The following is a 21,008-nucleotide window of genomic DNA, read 5'->3' on the forward strand; positions in this document are numbered from 1 at the left end:
TACTGCAGTGTAAACACTCGCCACTTTGTTCTCAATTGAGCAAAAACAGATTTTATAAGTCTCCTCTTTTAGCCTTGCTGAAAGTTCAAAGTGATTGTGTGGTTACACAACATCAGTCATGAGACAGTGAAGGAACAAACAGAACACTTCAATGTTAAGTCCTGGACTCTGTGTTGTCAAGGATGACAGTGCTGGGTTGTTCGTCAGCAGTAATGACTGCGTCGTCGAACGGGCTTCCTGTAACACAATACCACAGTTGTTACAGTAAGTAACATTTACATTGCCACGAGGACCGTGGTGATACCTTGGCCACATGTTTCTGCTCACCTATGCCTGAAGTCTGCTCCAGGTTGTGACTGAGGAAAGCGGACGAGCTGTTGGACGGCGTGGAGGACGGCAGGGACGTGACTCTGGTCACAGACCTCTTCTTGCCCGTCTTCTGTGTTGCCGTGCGACTCCATTCTTCAACATGTAAGTCAAGTGAGCCAGAATTAACCCATGTTGGTGGTGCAACTTCCAACTGGAATTTTATTTTTATTCCACCCTCAGGGGACAAAAGGCTGACTTTTTTTCTTTGAGTATTTTTGGCCATCATTATTGTTGTTATTCCTCAATTGTACATGGTTTATTTTTATGTTTAATTTTTAAACAGCAATTTTTAATTAATTAGCAGGTGTACGATACACCGGCAGACAATTGTCATGACCTGTCATATCTTGTTTTGGTCCGTATTTTTGTATGTTTGGTGTTCTAGTTCCTGTCTAGCGTTCTTATTCTAGTTTTGGAACTGTTATGTGTGTATGCTGGCTTGCAGTGACTTTATTCCCTGCCTCTGAGCACTGATTCCCTTACTTGCTCTTGATTAGCGGCCGATCAGTGGACTCACCTGTCCCTGATTGCTAATTAAGAGGGTTTGTGTGCCATCTTCACCTGCCTCTTGCTGCTGGAACATTGTTTCGTGTTGGTTTGCTTTGTGTTTGTAATTGCTTTGCCATGCTTCCCATTCATGGTTGCTGCTTTGTAGCTTAAGTTCTGCATCGCTGTCCCTATGCTTTCTGTGCACTTTCCTGCTGCACTCTCTTTGTTTATGAATATTTTTACCTGCATGCCAGGCGCTGTCCCCCACATCTAGGGGTCACAACTACCCCTACAATGAACAAACGTAACAATACCCCAAAGCCAAACAACAATTAAGTCCTACATTTTTCTAGGACTTGTACTTTTTTGGCTCAAATCTCTCAATCAACTTCAGCCCTAAATAAAAATACCAAACGTGTAAGGTTTAGTTGTTTTTTAACCCTTTGTAGGCCTTTTGATGAAATTATGTCAGAGTTGTCAATTAGTATTAATTTGCACAGTATGAGTTACTTCATTCATTTAAACATGTCTGATCATAAGGCTTTTAAAACGGTCCAAAACCCTCCCAAAATTAAAATGTTTCGGACTGAAGTTCGAGGAATGCGTTGCAATAAAAATGTATCCAGTTTTTTTCAGCCAAACTGAAGGACTTTCATGTCCTGTTTGGCTTTGAAGATTATGAATATCAAATGTCCCAAGACAACGCCAGACACGCACCCGAGTTCTCTGCCAGTCTCAATTTGCCACAACAGAGGTAAGTCCGCCATTGTCTCCTCACTGTGTCCTTCGCCGCACAGTGGAACACGAATATAAAGAACCCTGCAGCAAAGAAAGATGACTTGGTTGTTGAGAAGAAAGCGTAGATTGCATCGAGTGTGGGGCTCACCTTGGAAGGAGTTACATATGGCAAAGAGGTACATGAAAGGCAGGTTGACGGGCCCCCACGCAAAGAATGCGAAGCCCCAAGTGAGGCCGAGCAGGAAGGTGATGCCCACCACGCTGCGTACGTCCTGCCCTGTGGTGCGGTGCTGAGAGTTGTGCGGGTTGTCCCGCTTCATGCGGCACAGCTGCACCAGCACCACGACCAGCATGGTGAAATTGAAGAGGAAGATGACGCAATAGTAGGCCACCACCGCCACGTAGAAGGCGACGTCGTTTCTCAGCCAGCAGCTGCGGGAGACAAACGCGTTTCCTTGGCAGATGTCCGTACGAGTCGTCGCAAATATTAGGCGCCAAACTCACAAGTCGTCAGTTGTGCCGTCAGAAAACCTCCCGTAGGACACCTGGCCGTAATTGTCCTTGTCCACGGCGATGACCACGATGACCACGATCATGGGGACGCCCCAGCCCGCCACAGAGAACTTGAGCATGTAGCGAGAGATGTGCGTGTTGAAGACCTTGACGATGGCCAGGTACATGTGCACCGCCTCCAGGCCCATCCAGGTGAAGGCCACCAGCAGGAAGTAGTGAAGGAACCAAGCAGTGGAGATGCAAAGACCCAAGGTGTCCTCGTACAGAGCCAGCCAGGCGTCCACCAGGAAGACCAGGTTGAGCAGCAGGAGAGCCAGACACAGCTGGATCAGGATTTTGGAAGGGACGTCCTTGCGCAGTTTTCTGCAAAGTTGTTGGACAGTAAATGTCAGTGAACCTACTATAATGCATATAGTAGTACAGTAGAACCTCCATTTACGAACCCCCTTTCGATTGATGAACTTTTAATCTAAAATAGTAAATGGTCTGTATTTATATAGCGTTTTACTCTACCTGGAACATTATGGGTTATACATGTTAAATGGGTTATACTTGTATAGCGCTTTTCTACCTTCAAGGTACTCAAAGCGCTTTGACACTATTTCCACATTCACCCATTCACACACACATTCACACACTGATGGCGGGAGCTGCCATGCAAGGCCCTAACCACGACCCATCAGGAGCAAGGGTGAAGTGTCTTGCTCAAGGACACAACGGACATGACTAGGTTGGTACACTGCAAAAACTGAAATCTAAGTAAGATTAAATATCTCAAATAAGGGTGATATTTGCTTATTTTCTGTCTGATAAGATCATTCTTCTCACTAAGCAGATTTTATGTTAGTGTTTTACTTGTTTTAAGGGTTTTGGTCCTAAATGATCTCAGTAAGATATTACATACAACTTGTTGCTGAAATTTGATTACCTATATTGAGTAAAACATGCTTGAAAGTAGAATATCAAGTGTTGCAAAGCTGTGTTATCAACACTCACAAGTATAAAACTACTTTTCTAAAGTAATCATTTCTTTTTAAGCATGAAAAAAAAAACATGACTTTGGCACAATTGGGTCTCATAATTAAAACAGATGACAGCCAAATAGACTTTGCTGTTTTATTTTCTATGAAACAATAGAAAATACGTACTTAAATAGTAGTACAGTTGGCACAGTACAGTAAACTGACAGTTAATATTTAAACATTTAACATGTGACATTTCTAACAATTTTGAACAGAAATAGTTCATGCACGTTCAGATAAAATCTTCAAAATTACAATTAAACATTTTTTGGCCGGGGGCCGGGCTGTATATATGCGCACTAATTGACTGAAAGAGCACGCACTTGGCGCGATGATGTCATGTTGTCGATGGAAAAATGCATTTTTAGACCATATGATTTGCCTGAGCGGCTAGGAGACCCCAAGAGTAACAAGCGGTTGCCTTGTTGCCTTCGATTAAGAACAATAAATTAGTTTTTAGTGTTAAGTTTGCTGGTTTCAAGAAATGTAATGCCAAGTGCATATCATTAAGTCAAGATAATGACACTAGCATTTACTTCATTTAAGAATATTTTTCAACATATTGAGCAAAAAAGTCTCTTTTTTTTTTTTCTACCTAGAAAAGTGCACTTGTTATTAGTTAGAATATACTTATTTTAAGGTATTTTGGGGTTCATTGAAGTTACCTCATTTTACTTGTTTTGGAAAGTCTTGACAAGCCAAATTTTTAATTTTGCTTGGTTCAAATAAAATACCCCTAATTTTTGAATTTTTTTTTCTTGTTTTTGAACACTGACTTTTTGCAGTGTAGAAGCTGGGGATCGAACCAAGAACCCTCAGGTTGCTGGCACGGGCACTCTCCCAACTGCGCCACGCTGTCCCTTATTATACATCACATTCACACACTGATGGCGGAAGCCAAATACACCTTCGTGTGACCACAGGGAACATGCTTTTTTTTTGTATGACGAAGCGTTTGTAGCGCCTGGCTTCACTGAGACTGCAGTGTGAGACGAAGAAGGACCAGTGTGTTGTTTTCTTTAATGTTAAGGATACAATGTTGTGCTGAAGTGTACTTATAACTATGTTATAGACAAAGGATGCCATTTATAGTCACAATGGAAAGTGGGCGGGGGGAAGCGACATAAGTTCTTCTACCGGGGAGGGAAGAAAATAATTGAGAAGCACTGATGTATGTGGATTTTACTTTTTTATTATTGTAGCAATATCGTTGTTAAAATTAAGGATTTTTGTGATTTCTGATCGCTTGTGAGGGCACCAAAGGGACTTCTGTGCGTGTGACGTGTTGACAAAAAACAGCAACTGCTTCTTCTTGTTTTGGCTTGTTAAAAAATAGAAAGTTGATTCATCACACCCTTACTATGTTTGATATGCAGTACTGTATACAACTGGATATTGTGTTGAAAGTGTACAAAATTGTACTAAAATATGGACTTGTGTCATATTGACACTGTTTCTTATGGAGATATTGGTTTCAGTAAACAAACGTTTTGATTTACGAACCATGATCAAGAACCAATTAAGTTCATAATCAAGGTTCCACTGTAGTAGTAGTAGTAGTAGTAGTAGTAGTAGTAGTAGTAGTAGTAGTAGTAGTGTGTCGTACCCAAAGGCCAAGTATGTGAGGAGCGTGAAGGACAGGAAAATGGCGGAGATCCCACAGCCAATGTATGTAATGAAGGTCAGGATGGTGGCCTGGACTCGACTGGTTAGAGGCTGCCTGGCCAGGTCCTGTACACATGTATTGTATTTATACTATATTTATACACATTTTTGTATATACTCAACAGCCACAACAATAGGTACAGGAGATTTAGTACAGCAACTGCATCAAAAAAATATTAAAATGAACCACTAGAGGGCAGTAATTTAAATGCAATTTCAAAATCAAAAGATACAAAAACGGAAAATGACAATAGTGGAGGATGTGAGCGTTCTAATTTTTGTTGTAAATCTTACCAGCAGGATTGCAAAGCTGGTGAGATGATTGCAGCCACAAACTGTCAAATTGTCTGTGCTGCTTTGGACACGACAGCCGTTTGTGTTCCAACCACCGGATGCTTCTGCCAATGGAGAACAATTTGTTGTTTCATGCTTCTCATGTCATGGTGATATTTTAAAATGTACACCCACCATTTAATGCAAAGTCCCAGAAGACGCACGAAGCCACATAATTAGCCTGTAGTTTGGGGAGGGACAACATCTGGTGTTAAAAGGTTGTTTTATTGGGGTGATAATAATCCCAGTTTGCCAGAGGCCACAATCTATTTTTCAGCAGATGTTTATGGTTTTCAGCAAAAACACTCACAGGAATGGGCTCAGTGTTCCTCAGGCGAATCACAACATCGTCCTGGAGGCCCGTTAGCGTAATGTTTGCCACACTGGCGCCCAGGATGCCGCTGATGAGTCGACGTGTTCCTAAAGATCTGTCCTGCGCGACCGTAGACATAAAACAATGACTTCAATGTGGAAGTAAATCAGCATGAATAAAGTTGATTTAAAATGGGAAGAAGTCGGTATGAAAATGACACTGAATAGAAAAGATGGCACTACACCTGAAATACGGTGCTTTTCTGGTAGAAGTTGAAGTGGACTCTGGAGACCAGCTGCTGCTCCTCGAAGGTGAGATTTTGTGTCAGAGATGGGGGAAGTATGACGGAACCCTGAGGGATGGACGAGTCGTTCCTCACATTCCTTCCTAAGCCAAAATCTCCTCGTACCTGAAACAGACAAATGCAACACACATAATAAAAAACACATTATATCACCAGAGGTTGAGTTTTTTCTTGCTTTACGACAGTGGTCACCAACCTTTTCCAGCCCAAGACCCCTGGTCTCAGCAAAAAACCAAAGCAATCATTTTTTGTGTGTATATATATATATATATATATACATATATACACACAAAAAAATATAAGTATACTGTATATATATATATATATATATATATATATATATATATATATATAGTACAGGACAAAACTTTGGACACATCTCTTTCAATGTGTTTCCTTTATTTTAATGACTATTTACATTGTAGATTGTCACTGAAAGCATCAAAACTATGAATGAACACATGTGGAGTGATGTACTTAACAAAAAAGGTGAAATAACTGACAACATGTTTTATATTCTAGTTGCTTCAAAATAGACACCCTTTGCTCTGATTAATGCTTTGCACACTCTTAAAGTTATGAGCTTCAAAAACACCTGTGAAATGAAAACCATTTCAGGTGACTACCTCATGAAGCTTTTTCTGTCATTGAGCATGAAGGAGTCCCCAGTCCAGTTAGGACTCGGCTACAATGTGTCATACCTGTACATCGCTAGGGTCTGAGATGGAGAAGAAGACTTCCTGAAAGTTACTCCCAACCACTGGTTGGGCAGACAGAGCCAAATCAGATGCCAGGAGAGTCTGGCTTTCACCTTCCAGGACCACCTTGAAGCCCACCGTTTCAACAATTCCAATAATTCTGGTGAAAATTTGACAGAAATAAAAACTCAGTCAACGTGTTTAGAAACTGACAGACTTAAACATCAAACTAAATGCCAACATTTTGCCCCAGGTTTTTACAGGATACTGTGTTGGTTATCATACAGCAAACTACAAACTAAGTTGCAAGTGCCAGCACTTGGATAAAGAAGGTGAGAAACACTAATGAATTCAAGAAAAAACTTGAAGTACAAAGGTGGCATTAATGTGGCTCTCATTTTCCTTTCGTACGTCACTAACAAGTGATGGTAAAACCCTCATTTATTCATCCATCCATCCATTTCCTACCGCTTGTCCCGTTATTTATATAAATTTGGCATGGTTTTCTGTAGCTGTAATTATTCTCTATAAAATGTGTATTGTGTTCATATTTTTGGGTATATGGAACAAGCTTATTGGATTTACATTATTATTGTAAAATTATTAAATAAAAAGTGTACGTTTTGTTCTTTGTCAAACCTTTTGTAATGGATTACTGTTTGTGTTCACTCGATTAGCGGGGGGTTATGCTTCAGACCCCTCTGTGGTAAGTATATTTCCGTAAAGTAGTGGCACTATTTTATGATTTTCATGATTACATGCATTTCAGGTCTTTATAAGCCCTCCACACTGCTTTCACACACACTTATAAACACTTCCTATGCTTTTAACATTAAAAATTAGTAATAAAGTTTGGTAACCTTTGATTATGCCAATACAGCGGTGCGACAGGTGCAAACATTAAGTTACAAAACTTGAACGCTAGAATTCCTGTCAGCATTATTATCTTTGTTAATGCAGAATTGTGGATTCAACTGGGATTTTATTAAAGTAGTGTTGTAATGTGGTGTTTAAAGTGAATTCCAAGTAGAAGACGCGAAGGTAACCTGTCGGAGGATTGTGCCAGCGTCTCAGGAGTGGCGCCCAGCAGGTTGCTGACGATGTGGATGGATGTGTTGGCCAAAGCCAGGCTGACGTTGGGCCCAGACAGCAGAGCCTCAAGCTGAGACACGAGCTGGTCTACCTGACTGGCGTTGAGTCTGGACACGTCATTGGTCAGCTCAAGGAGAGCACTGGCTTGACTCTCGGCGTCATTAGCAGCTGTGCCATTAGACGGGGTGGTCGTGTTCACTGGGAATGAAGTTGTGTTTGGTTGGTCGATTGTCACATTCGGACCGGCGGTGGTTGACACCATGGGAACGCATTGTTCCTTCAGCTGCACCACTACGTTTTTCCCCGCTTGGCTGCAGGGCAAATGAGTTCAGATGTTGCAAGAACATTTGACATCTCAGAGAAACTACGATGAAAAGTTTCTTACCATTTTTGAGTGAAGAAGAACGGAGAAGATCCTTCCTCTGCCGTGCAAAAGTCTGCATGTTGGAGGTTAGTGTTGATCCATGTCAGCTGGGAGTCCAGAAGATTCTCACTGGAATTTGAAGGTCCACAAAAAGCTGCAAGACATAAAATACCAACAATATAATAATAATACTAATACCAAGGAAACTACATTACTGAGGTCTTGAAACAACATTAGAACCTCTCAAGTCAAACCACTAAAGTCAGATTTTGGTGAAAATAATGGCCTTCAATCACCAGCATGCTTGATGTAATTCAGTGCTTCTCAATTAATTTATGTGATTGGTCTCTATAAAAGTCTCAATAAAATGTGTTTGTGTTAATATTTTTGATGGTCTGGATCAGATTTTCATTATTTCTCATTGCAAGACTTGATTCGGTTTTCGTACGATTCAAAAACAAAAACACGATTCAAAACAAAATTTGAGGTTTGATATTGCTATATTTTAATTTTCCCGAGGGAACTCTCCTGAAGGAATCAATAAAGTACTATGATGTACTATCTATTGCTTTATTTTTGCTGTGTCTTCTCAAAGGAAAAGAGGAACAGCAATGACTTGGTGTTTAACTTTTTGTACACTTTTCTACTAAATTGTCCTCATGTATTTAGAGTAAAGTAGAGCATGTGAAAATGCATTCACTTTTACTACATACCTGCCCTGGTTGTTCGTCCATCAAACGTAATGTTCTCCTGGGACTGAAACACAGCTGTTATGGCTGCAGACACGTTACAGACAGCAACTTCTTCAGCCAAGTGTAAAATCCCTCTGCATATCTGAGGGCTGAAAGTATCAAATATGTCAATGTTGGATTATTTCGTTTTTGGTGATATTATTGATGATTTAATTCAACTCACTTTGCTGCAGCTTGTCCACAGTCCAGGGTGGCATTCTAAGTGGAAATGACAAAGTAGTCACTGCAGGATTACCGGTAATGTAATATGGCATCTGGCTGCTTACCTTGTATTCATTAGCAATGGTGGACGAAGAGCAGGTCACACTATAAACAAAAAGGTCCTAGTATTAGACTCAAAATAACAGAAAAAAAAGGGACAAGCGGTAGAAAATGGATGGATGGATAGATAAGGGAAATGTACAATGATTAGTACTTTACTGTTGGAGAGCAGCTCTGGTTCAACTGGGAAATCTGTAAACAAAAGTTTATAGCCTGAGGAACAGATGACAATTATGTGGCTACAAAATATGCATGTGAGCTTACCAGCGACAAAAGATGGGAGACATTCATCTCTGGGTTTTTTATTGATATTTCGAAAGTGTAATATGCATCTTAAAAGTAAAAGAAAAGTCTGGTAATCACATACTGTATTCTGTGTGTATATACACAAATTACAAACTATATATATATATATATATATATATATATATATATATATATATATATATATGTATATATATATATATATATATATATATATATATATACATATATATATATACTGTATATTTATAAATATACGTTGTACTTACCAGTCCCATTGCAGTAAGACAAGCAGCTGCAGTTATTAATATCTGTCGAAGTGATAGCATGGTTATAAATTGTATGTGGAGGTAATAACACTTATTTGTCTTCACTAGTCACAGTTCGGGTACTATTGTTTAAGAGAGCTGTATTTTAAATGTATTTCATCTGCAACAGTATTAGTTTTCTTTGTGTCAAGTTCACATTTTCTCTACTTCTGTCAGAAGCATGTCAATTAAAATATGAAGTATTTATAAAATTGCATTATTAATGCTCACTTGAACCACACGGGGGCGCCCCAAACGCTGAATCTTCACTGAAATTACATTCACAATTTGTTTTGAATTTCAATAATCTTAGTTTGGAATGGTAACATTTAATACAAATCAGCTTACCAGGTTGAATTAGTTGAATTATAGATACAGATGTTTTCCTCTAATTGATCACTGCTGCAGTTATGATTCAGTAGAGCTATTTTAAAGTGGGACAAAACTGGTTATGTGTGAACTGGAGATAAGAACATTATTTGGGTCATTTTATTGGATCAATATTCAGCACTCACTTAAACGATTTGCTCTCCTTGCCACCACGTGGATGCCAGATGAATTTGTACCAGCTGTGCAGAGTGTTTGCAGGATGCAACATGGCAGCACGCTCTGCTTCAACGCCAGCGTCACCAAGCAGTTGGTCGTTCTAAACAGTTAGAAAAGAGGTGTCAGACTCCCTTTCATTGAGAGCCACATCGCAGTTATGGCTGCACTTTGTGAGACGCTTGTAACTGTGAAAATATACACAAATATTAATGTACAATCGTCTCATTATACTACTACATATTTGGATAACTTACATTAGAATATATGACATATATTTATTTTTTATTTTAACAAAAAGTGTATGGAATATATGCCAATAAAGTGGTGTCCAAAGTGCGGCCCCCAGCTCATTTTTTTTATTGGCTCGCGACAGGTTCTACAGACAAACTTAACATCTCCTGGATTAAAACATTACAAAAATGAACAAAAACAAAGGATCCTCCATAAATGGGACCTGACAAACAAAACGACCGATGGTGTGTGTCCTGTGATTATTAACATGCGTACAATGTTTTTGCAAGATCTGGATAGTTTAAGTGTGCTAAAGCCCTCAAATGTTTTAGTTCGCGGAATAATAATAATAATAATAATAGGTATTAAAGAATAATAATAAGAAGTATTAAACATCTTAATGGAGTTATGGTTCGATATTAGACTATTTTAGTGCATGTGCACTCACAATACGAAGGTCCTGAGTATTGTCCTGAGTTAAATTCCGGGCTTGGGATCTTTCTGTGTGGAGTTTGCATGTTCTCCCCGTGACTGCGTGGGTTCCCTCCGGGTACTCCGGCTTCCTCCCACCTCCAAAAACATGCACCTGGGGATAGCTTGATTGGCAACACTAAATTGGCCCTAGTGTGTGAATGTTGTCTGTCTATCTGTGTTGGCCCTGCGATGAGGTGGCGACTTGTCCAGGGTGTACACCGCCTTCCGCCCGAATGCAGCTGAGATAGGCTCCAGCACCCCCCACCACCCCAAAAGGGACAAGCGGTAGAAAATGGATGGATGGGTAACAAAGCTAAAATGTGGATGTTTTGTTTAGATATTTTAGCATATATAAATGTACCAACATTGTATTGTTTTAGTATCTTTGATGACAAAATGTATCAAAGTGGCCCCCGCATCCTTCAGTTTTTAGGTATGCGGCCAAAACTGGAAAAAGTTTGGACACCCCTGTGTTTTTTACATTTTCTTTTGTCAAAATTGAAAGAACGGTAACACTTAGTTAGAAAGACAAAGTGCTTTATTTACCCACATTATTTCTAAGCATTCACGGGCCACATGAAACTATGTGGTGGACTTGTCCTTGAGTTTGACAAATGTGAGTTAGCTAGCTTTAAATCTTGCTAATAATAATAATAATAATAATTATAATTTAAAAAACATCAGCCTTGTCTTCACTGAAGGCAAAATGTTTGGTCTCGCTTCCGATTACACACGTTCTGGGTAAAAAAAAGAGTGTGACATGGTGTGACAGTGTGGAAAAACTGTAAAATGGAAATCAAGTACTTTGGGAACACTTCAAATAGCAGCGCCCACGTGTTACGCCATCACAAGCAGCTAAAAGAAGCGTAACAACATAGGACAGATGTTACGCCATCATCCAAAGTTAAAAGAAGTGGAACAACTGCCTCTACCAACGTCTTGAATGACACAAGCGCCATCACTTTCAGAATCAGGTTGAATCAAGAATCTGTTTGAATTGAATCGTCACACCAAGGAGTAGAATCAAATTGAATTGTGAGTTGTTGAAAGATCCACATGATAAATACCGTATCAATAATGTTAGCTATGTATCTTAGTCTCAGCACTGCATAGTTCTACTTGGTCTAGTTTTTTAATAAAACATCAGTAATTGCTGAGTCAAAAGTAAGGGATAGAATTAAATCAGCTCTGCTTCTTTCTACTTCTTTTTAGACATGCTGAATTTGAAAGAGTTAGTGTGATGTTCCTCTATGCCTGGAACTAACTAAAGCATTCCTGTTATTAGTTGGTGTACTTAATGTTGTGGCCAGTTATTAAAGAAGAATATTGAACTTACTTTTTTTTGTTTACAAAAGACCTTAAAACAGGATTGTCCTTAAAATATGTATTAAAAAAACACCAGATAAACCTTAATTCCAGCTCAATCTCACCAACCTTATTTGAGTCTTTATGGCACAGGAGACTTCAACTCCCTTGTTAGAAAAAAATGAAGAATGTTAGAAAATATGCACATTCACACGATCATTATATTGACACATACCTGCAATAAGTCACTTGACTGCCTAAAAATAGAGGAATGTAATTGTTTTGATTGCTCGGAAAGATCACAAAAGCAGTACGGTGACATGAGAGCAGTAATGACAAAAACAAAGTAAATGTTACCTGCTTTGAATCACGTCTCGAACAAAACGTGCACTGAGATTTAATCTTTCTGCCGTTTCACCCCTAGGGATGGATGTGTTCGGCGTGGCCTCATCAGCCACGCTGCGGCTGGCGCCATCTGTTGCAGCTTCAGCTGTGTCAATGATTAGTGATGAGGGTATAGCTATGATAACTTGGTTGTTTTGTAATACAAGTGAAGGAGTAATAGTGTTGTTTTGTGCGATGGTTGGATTAGTAGGAGTGTTGTCCTGTGTTGGGTTGAAAGCTATAGTCCTATTTTGTATTGTGGTTGCAGCTATATTTGTAGTACTTTGAATTGTAGTTGCAGTAGTGCTGTTCCGTATTGTGGTTAGACCTGTTGTCATGTTTTGTATTGCAGTGGTTTGGTTGACTGGCAATGTGGTTGTTGCTGCAATGGTGGTGTTGTCTGGAAAGGCGGTTGTTGCTGCAATGGTGGTGTTGCCAGGTAAGGCGGTTGTTACTGCAGTAGTGGTGTTGCCTGGCAATGCGGTTGTTACTGCAGTAGTGGTGTTGCTTGGCAATGCGGTTGTTGCCACAGTAGTGGTGTTGCTTGGCAATGCGGTTGTTGCCACAGTAGTGGTGTTGCTTGGCAATGCGGTTGTTGCCACAGTAGTGGTGTTGCTTGGCAATGTGGTTGTTGCCGCAGTGGTGGTGTTGCCTGGCAATGTGGTTGTTACTGCAGTGGTGGTGTTGCCTGGCAATGCTGTTGTTGCTGCAGTAGTGGTGTTGCTTGGCAATGCGGTTGTTGCTGCAGTGGTGTTGATCTGTAATATGGTTGAGAAGTTGCTTTGCGTCGCGTTTGTTGTTGCTGCATTTGTGCTTTGGTTTTGCGACAACGTCGTTGTCCCGTCTGCAGATGTACTCGGCATTGTAGTGGGTGTAGCTGTTTGGTTGTTTCCAATGTTCGGAAAAAGGCAACTCTCCAGCTGGTTTTGGAACACCTGTTGGAGCTGAGTAATGCAAGTAAAAAATATTAAGGACGTTCTAATCAGGGTTTTATGCTGCCGATTCAAATACCGATCATCCATGAATGAGACCGGCCGATACCAATACCCATACCGACCACATGTACATGTACATCAAACTGTACATGTTTCAATTGTATTTATGGTGACTGCTACTGACCGTGTAACAATATCAACACAATATTTAAACTAGTTACTTATTCTCTTTTATTACATACAATTGTTTGAGCAAATCAAAGTCAATAGTACACAATAACTACCGGTAAACAAAAGCTAAAACTACTATCTACCACTCATTTAAATCCTTTTTACTCTTAAAGTACTCCGGGAATTATTCTCTGAGTTTGTAAACATTAACAAAAACAACAGAAAGATTTTGAGAAAATAAAAATATCGACCTAATCACTCTAGTATCTATCATATACTGATACTACCCTTGGTATCGACACCACCAATATTTGGATCAATTTGCCCTGCTCTTACAGTGCATCTTGAAATTATACATAGCGCTGCACTTTTCCCACATTTTATTATGTTACAGCCTTATTCCAAAATGGAATAAATACATTTTTGTCCACAAAATTCTTCACAAAATACCCCATAATGACAATGTGAAAAGTGTTTATTTTTTAATTTTGCAAATGTATTAAAAATTAAAAAAAATAAAAGATCACATGTGCATATAAGTATTCACAGCATTTGCTCAATAATTTGTTGATGCACCTTTGACAGCAATTACAGCCTCAAGTCTTTTTAAATACGAACACACCAATGGCCTATCTTTGGGCAGTTTTACCCATTCCTCTTTGCAGCACCTCTCAAGCTCTATTGGGTTGAATGGGAAGCTTTGAAGTTTTCATCCAGGATGTTTCATTCATCTTAGTCTAGTCAGGGAGGTGACCAAGAACCCGGTGGTCACTCTGTCAGAGCAACAGCATTCCTCTGCGGAGAGAGGAGAACCTTCCAAAAGGACCACCAACTGCAGCAAACCACCTATCAGGCCTGTATGGTAGAGTGGCCAAATGGAAGCCATTTCTTAGTAAAAGTTTGCCAAAATGCACCTGGAAGACTCTCAGACCATGAGAAACAAAATTATCTGGTCTGATGAGACAGAGATTGAACTCTTTGGCTTGAATGCCAGGCATTATGTTTGGAGGAAACCAGGCACCGCTAATCAGCAGGCCAAAATCATCTTTACTGTGAAGTATGGTGGTGGCAGCATCATGCTGTGGGGATTATTTTCAGCGGCAGGAAACTGGGAAACTAGTCAGGATAAAGGGAAAAATGAATGCAGTAATGTACAGAGACATCCTGGATGAAAACCAACACTTCCCATCCAACCTGATGTCGCTTGAGAGGTGCTGCAAAGAGAAATGGGTAAAGAGGAATGGGTAAAACTGCCCAAAGATAGGTGTGCCAAGCTTGTGGCATCACATTCAAAAAGACTTGAGGCTGTAATTGCTGCCAAAGGTGCATCAACAAAGTATTGAGCAAAAGCTGTGAATAATTATTTACATGTAATGTTTTAGTTTTTTTATACGTTTTCAAAAAAAATCTAAAAACGTTTTACATTGTGATTATGTCTGTAGGATTTTGAGGACAGCAATGAATGTATTCTACTTTGGAATAAGGCAGTAAAATAACAAAATGTTGAAAAAAGGAAGCGTTGTGAATACTTTCCGGTTGCATTGTATGTGTTGTGTACTGACTCTGACAATGCTGGCACACCAACAGTTTTATCAGTATTATCCTCTCTCTAGACCAGGGCTGTCAAACTCATTTTAGCTCTAGGGCCGTATGGTGGAAAATCATTTTGCACGTGGGCCAGACGGGTAAAATCATGGCATAATAATTTAAAAATACAACTAAGACAACTTCAGATTGTTTTCTTTGTTTTACTTCGGCCTAAAATGGAACAACCACATTCTGAAAATGTATATATAACAAATAATCCTCTTGACAAAACACTTCAAGTTAGTTGAAAATTCTGAGGAAAAGATTGATGCAGTTTCAAAATCACCATGAAGAACACAATGAACTTGGACTTAATCTCAGTGTATCTACAAAGAAATTCAACTTGAAGTCGCAGCCCATCTAGGAATGAACAAAAAAGACGGTTGAGTTACTTCCCGCCTTGGAGGCATCACTGTGTATCGATAGAAAAAGAAAAGCTGTGCAATGTGTGAACAATTTCAACAAACCAAAAATAAAAACTCAAAAGACTGACAGTATTGCAGTATATCACACACTGTTCACTTTCTCTAAACACATTGCACAGAAGACAATCATTTTCACAGAGCAATATCAATGTGCAGTGTCTAATGCAGCATTTTAAGTTGAGTTACTAATTGTTTATTTTACTCCTGTTTGTTTTACGTTGGGTCGAGGGGGAGGAATCGCAGCCCCACTTTACCGTGTACCTCTTGCTTGGTATACTTGCTCGCCAGGTATAGACTATTTGCTTGTCTAACAGAATTGCTATTGCCACATCCAGTGGACACATTCAGAACAACAATTTCTTTCATTTAAAAATGCAGCTCAATTTTACACTTAGCAAACTCATCTTGTGGGCCAGATTGAGCCTGTTCGCGGGCCTGTTCTGCTGTAATGCTCTTCGATCTACACTTATCAAACTTTAATATGCACTTTTTTCTCCTGTTGTTTAAAGCTAGCTTATCGGTTAGCTTAGCTATTGATCTCAGTGTGTAACATGTTTAACCTCATCCTACAGTGATAAAAATACTTAATAATTATACTTAAGATACTAAGAAATGCAGTTTATTTGCCGTAAAGAAGTTCTTTATTATTAACTTAGGGGAACGGCTCCACACTGCGTATTGAGACACATAATTAGCTGCCAGCTGCTTGTTAGCTAAGGGACTAAAAATAAATACAGTGTCTGCGTTTGTGATCGGCATTAAAAGGCAGGAATCGCGGTCTCATACTGTCTCATGAAACTAGGCTGATACTGATCGGTGGCCAATCGATCGGCACATCCCTTAAAAAACATTATTTAAAAAATAATAACACTGAATTAATACATTTGATTTCTTAGCAGATAACACATGATCGATCATATGACAAACATACCCAGGAAGTGATTTCTGATTCATTCTTACTGGGCCCAGTCACATCAACAGCAATGTCAACAATGTAGTACACAGCGCTTGTCACAATTGGTGAGGTCACGGAGGTCTGATTGCAGGAAGCAAGACCTGACGAGGAAACAGAAACAATTACTACATGGTATAGTTATTTTGAGTACAGACGTCCTAGAAAAGTATTACATACAACAGAATCCAGGTGACAGTGTTCTGACGCCTAAATGACAGAGAGCATGTTAAAAAAATGTTACCTAAAACACTGCATGTACAGTTCATAAAGAGTTTGACTATGAAACTAATATTTTTAAAAATAATTATATATTTAGTATAGAAAATGAATAGTTTCAAAAAGTTAGTCAACATGAGTATACAGTGTTTCCCACAGATTGCTATTGTACTTGTGTCGGTGGGGGCGGTCTCAATATGATGTCACCATATAATTTGCATGATGCATATATTTTCTTTAAAAAGGCGAAAAAACTGTATATATTTAAGAACAAATTGGTGTTATTAGTAATTAGTATTAACATAAGTGTTTTTCTTCTTTCGTTTTGCTCTATTTTTCAATTGTTGCAGCTCAACACAGGCTGCACTTTGTACACTCCTAGTTTATTGATACATATTCTGTCCTCCCTGAATGTTGGAATTTAGTTTGCCAAATATGTTAACAGTCTTATAAATTAGAATTCAAAAAGAACCAACTTGAGCTTGTTTATTAATGGTCTCCACAGTGAAGTTGCTGTAAAACTAAGCACGCAAAGAAAAGTACATTAATAAACACATGAAGTGCACATTCATGTAGGATTCATGTTAAATCAACAATATAGTTTGTTTTAAACTGTAAAAAAAAAAAGCAAAAAAAAAAAAAAAGCAAATGATAAAGGATGAAGGTTGGCTTTATTACCGCTATCTTAAAGGGGAACTGCACTTTTGGGGGAATTTTGCCAATTGTTCACAATCATTATGAGAGACAAGACATGTCTTTTTTTTTAGGATTCTAAAGATGATAAAGAAACGCTTGCAAGATGCTGCTAATGGGAGTCACCGTTGTAGCCTAAGTTCAAAGTCCTCTGAAACAACTTCAAAACCCTCCATCGTTTTATATACACGCTGCAAGTGTATGTAAATATACAGTACAGGCCATGCATTGAATGAGAAGGTTGTGTCCAAACTTTTGGCCTGCACTGTGTATATATATATATATATATATATATATATATATATATATATACACACACACACATATATATATATATATATATATATATACATACACACACACACACACATATATATATATATATATATACACACACACACACACACACACACACATATATATATATATATATATATACAAACCCCGTTTCCATATGAGTTGGGAAATTGGGTTGGATGTAAATATAAAAGGAATACAATGATTTGCAAATCATTTTCAACCCATATTCAATTGAATGCACTACAAAGACAAGATATTTGATGTTCAAACTCATAAACTTTATTTTTTTTTTGCAAATAATAATTAACTTAGAATTTCATGGCTGCAACACGTGCCAAAGTAGTTGGGAAAGGGTATGTTCATCACTGTGTTACATCACCTTTTCTTTTAACAACACTCAATAAACGATTGGGAACTGAGGAAACTAATTGTTGAAGCTTTGAAAGTGGAATTCTTTCCCATTCTTGTTTTATGTAGAGCTTCAGTCTTTCAACAGTTCGGGGTCTCCGCTGTCGTATTTTACGCTTCATAATGCGCCACACATTTTCGATGGGAGACAGGTCTGGACTGCAAGTGAGCCAGGAAAGTACCCGCACTCTTTTTTTACGGAGCCACGCTGTTGTAACACATGCTGAATGTGGCTTGGCATTGTCTTGCTGAAATAAGCAGGGGCTTCCATGAAAAAGACGGCGCTTAGATGGCAGCATATGTTGTTCCAAAACCTGTATGTACCTTTCAGCATTAATGGTGCCTTCACAGATGTGTAAGTTACCCATACCTTGGGCACGAATGCACCCCCATACCATCACAGATGCTGGCTTTTCAACTTTGTGTCGATAACAGACAGTCTGAATGGTTCGCTTCCCCTTTGGTCCGGATGACACGATGTTGAATATTTACAAAAACAATTTGAAATGTGGACTCGTCAGACCACAGAACACTTTTCCACTTTGCATGAGTCCATCTTAGATGATCTCGGGCCCAGAGAAGCCGGCGGCGTTTCTGGATGTTGTTGATAAATGGCTTTCGCTTTGCATAGTAGAGCTTTAACTTGCACTTACAGATGTAGCGATGAACTGTATTTAGTGACAGTGGTTTCTGAAGGGCCCTGCGATGAGGTGGCGACTTGTCCAGGGTGTACCCCGCCTTCCGCCCGATTGTAGCTGAGATAGGCTCCAGCGCCCCCCGCGACCCCAAAGGGAATAAGCGGTAGAAAATGGATGGATGGATGGATGGTTTTCTGAAGTGTTCCTGAGCCCATGTGGTGATATCCTTTAGAGATTGATGTCGGTTTTTGGTACAGTGCCGTCTGAGGGATCGAAGGTCACGGTCATTCAATGTTGGTTTCCGGCCATGCCGCTTACGTGGAGTGATTTCTCCAGATTCTCTGAACCTTTTGATGATATTATGGACCGTAGATGTTGAAATCCCTAAATTCCTTGCAATTGCACTTTGAGAAACGTTGTTCTTAAACTGTTTGACTATTTGCTCACGCAGTTGTGGACAAAGGGGTGTACCTCGCCCCATCCTTTCTTGTGAAAGACTGAGCATTTTTTGGGAAGCTGTTTTTATACCCAATCATGGCACCCACCTGTTCCCAATTAGCCTGCACACCTGTGGGATGTTCCAAATAAGTGTTTGATGAGCATTCCTCAACTTTATCAGTATTTATTGCCACCTTTCCCAACTTCTTTGTCACGTGTTGCTGGCATCAAATTCTAAAGTTAATGATTATTTGCCAAAAAAAAAATGTTTATCAGTTTGAACATCAAATATGTTGTCTTTGTAGCATATTCAACTGAATATGGGTTGAAAATGATTTGCAAATCATTGTATTCCGTTTATATTTACATCTAACACAATTTCCCAACTCATATGGAAACGGGGTTTGGCACACACACACACACACACACACACACACACACACACACACACACACACACACACACACACACACACACACACACACACACACACACACAAGATGAGTTAACAGACACATTCACAACAATATGTAATGTGTACAATATTTACAAAAGTTTTGTCATTTTAAGCATTACCAGAATTTAGTTACTCAGCTCATGTATTTCCGTTCCCAATGCAACACATTTTGGACTTTTGGAAGCCTGTTGCCCAGACCTCAAACTCCTAATTTTAAAACAAATAACAGTCAATGTTTTTGTGGAAAATGATTGCTGGAGATGTAAGCACAAATATCACCTGGAAGATGAAGCATTACTTACTGTATTGCAAAAGCTTGAAAAAAAATATTATTTTTGTGCTTGCCATGACTATATAGGACATTCTCTTACACATTCATAACATGTTTGAGGTGTGAGGTTATTAGTATTCCCCTCTTTGTTCTTTCTTTGGAGGCAGTGGATTCCTTGTGTGGTAATATTTCGCACAACTGGAAAAACAGGTTTCCTATAAATTCAAGAGGAACGTGTGTATAACATGAGTGATGTATGACATGTCACTTTAAGTATGTCACCTGTCGCTTAAAAATAGAACTGAGTTAGCTAAATAATATAGGAGGGATTAGGGGAAGCACAGAATAGAAACAAAATGTACAATGAAGAAAAAAGTTTTTTTTCTAAAGGGAAATATTAGGGTTTTTATTTGTAATATTGTAGAATCATTACTCTTTTTCAGTATGGCTCCATATCAATCAGCTTTTTGTGGTACTATGTATAGTTTTACCTGCGAGTAGAAGCAGAGGAAAGGTCTTTGCCCAATGTGAACCTGTCTTTTTCACCCTAGAACACACAAGTGTTTTAAAACACTTAAGGACATTTGACAACAAATATTGTTTACAGTATTTGCATCATCGCAATAGGTAATTAAAATGTCAGTGTGATACATCAAATTAGAAAAGGGTACATCCAGTTCTTTTTGATCACACCCACTCTTGCGTACTAATGATGCTATACTTTCTTGTAGGACAAACAGAAGAGATGCCTTATGACAAATGTACCATGTAAAAATGCAGTTACTGCTTTATCGTCAATAAATGTTCACGTCTTAAGAAGAGTTGGTGCATGTTTGATAACATAAATCACTTAAGTACAGTATATTCACAAACTATTCAATCATGTGTCAGTGCTATTTGGAAAAGACGTTACCTGACAAAGGAGGTAAAAAGGTCTGTGCAAGAAGATCCGCTGAAAAATGAATTCATCAACATTTCAATAAAATCATAACTCCTTCTGCGCCACTTCCAAAGTTAGGAAACAAATAATCGAAGTGGAGGCAAGCAGCACTTTTGTTGTTAGCCGGTTCACATGAAGTCTGTCGCTGG

At 39.0% G+C, this 21,008-nt stretch overlaps 1 protein-coding gene across 1 annotated transcript; it reads right to left on the bottom strand.

The window, feature by feature from the left end:
* Position 1: 1 nt before the first annotated feature.
* LOC133607250 (uncharacterized) lies at positions 2-21,008 on the bottom strand. The gene is made up of 28 exons (XM_061961733.2): positions 20,833-21,008; positions 20,411-20,466; positions 16,475-16,599; positions 12,399-13,369; positions 12,277-12,298; positions 12,171-12,208; positions 10,001-10,131; positions 9,834-9,909; positions 9,717-9,754; positions 9,447-9,488; positions 9,178-9,245; positions 9,068-9,105; positions 8,919-8,958; positions 8,816-8,850; positions 8,614-8,741; positions 7,922-8,054; positions 7,491-7,847; positions 6,448-6,604; positions 5,687-5,872; positions 5,440-5,562; positions 5,265-5,310; positions 5,091-5,194; positions 4,738-4,862; positions 2,101-2,472; positions 1,745-2,028; positions 1,576-1,677; positions 328-462; positions 2-237 (listed from the first exon to the last, which is right to left on the bottom strand). The coding sequence occupies exons 1-28, from the start codon at positions 20,892-20,894 to the stop codon at positions 155-157; spliced, it is 4,077 nt and encodes a 1,358-aa protein (XP_061817717.1). The 5' UTR covers positions 20,895-21,008; the 3' UTR covers positions 2-154.

The sequence above is a fragment of the Nerophis lumbriciformis genome, linkage group LG09, assembly GCF_033978685.3.
Source record: "Nerophis lumbriciformis linkage group LG09, RoL_Nlum_v2.1, whole genome shotgun sequence".
In the NCBI taxonomy this organism is placed as follows: Eukaryota; Metazoa; Chordata; class Actinopteri; order Syngnathiformes; family Syngnathidae; genus Nerophis; species Nerophis lumbriciformis.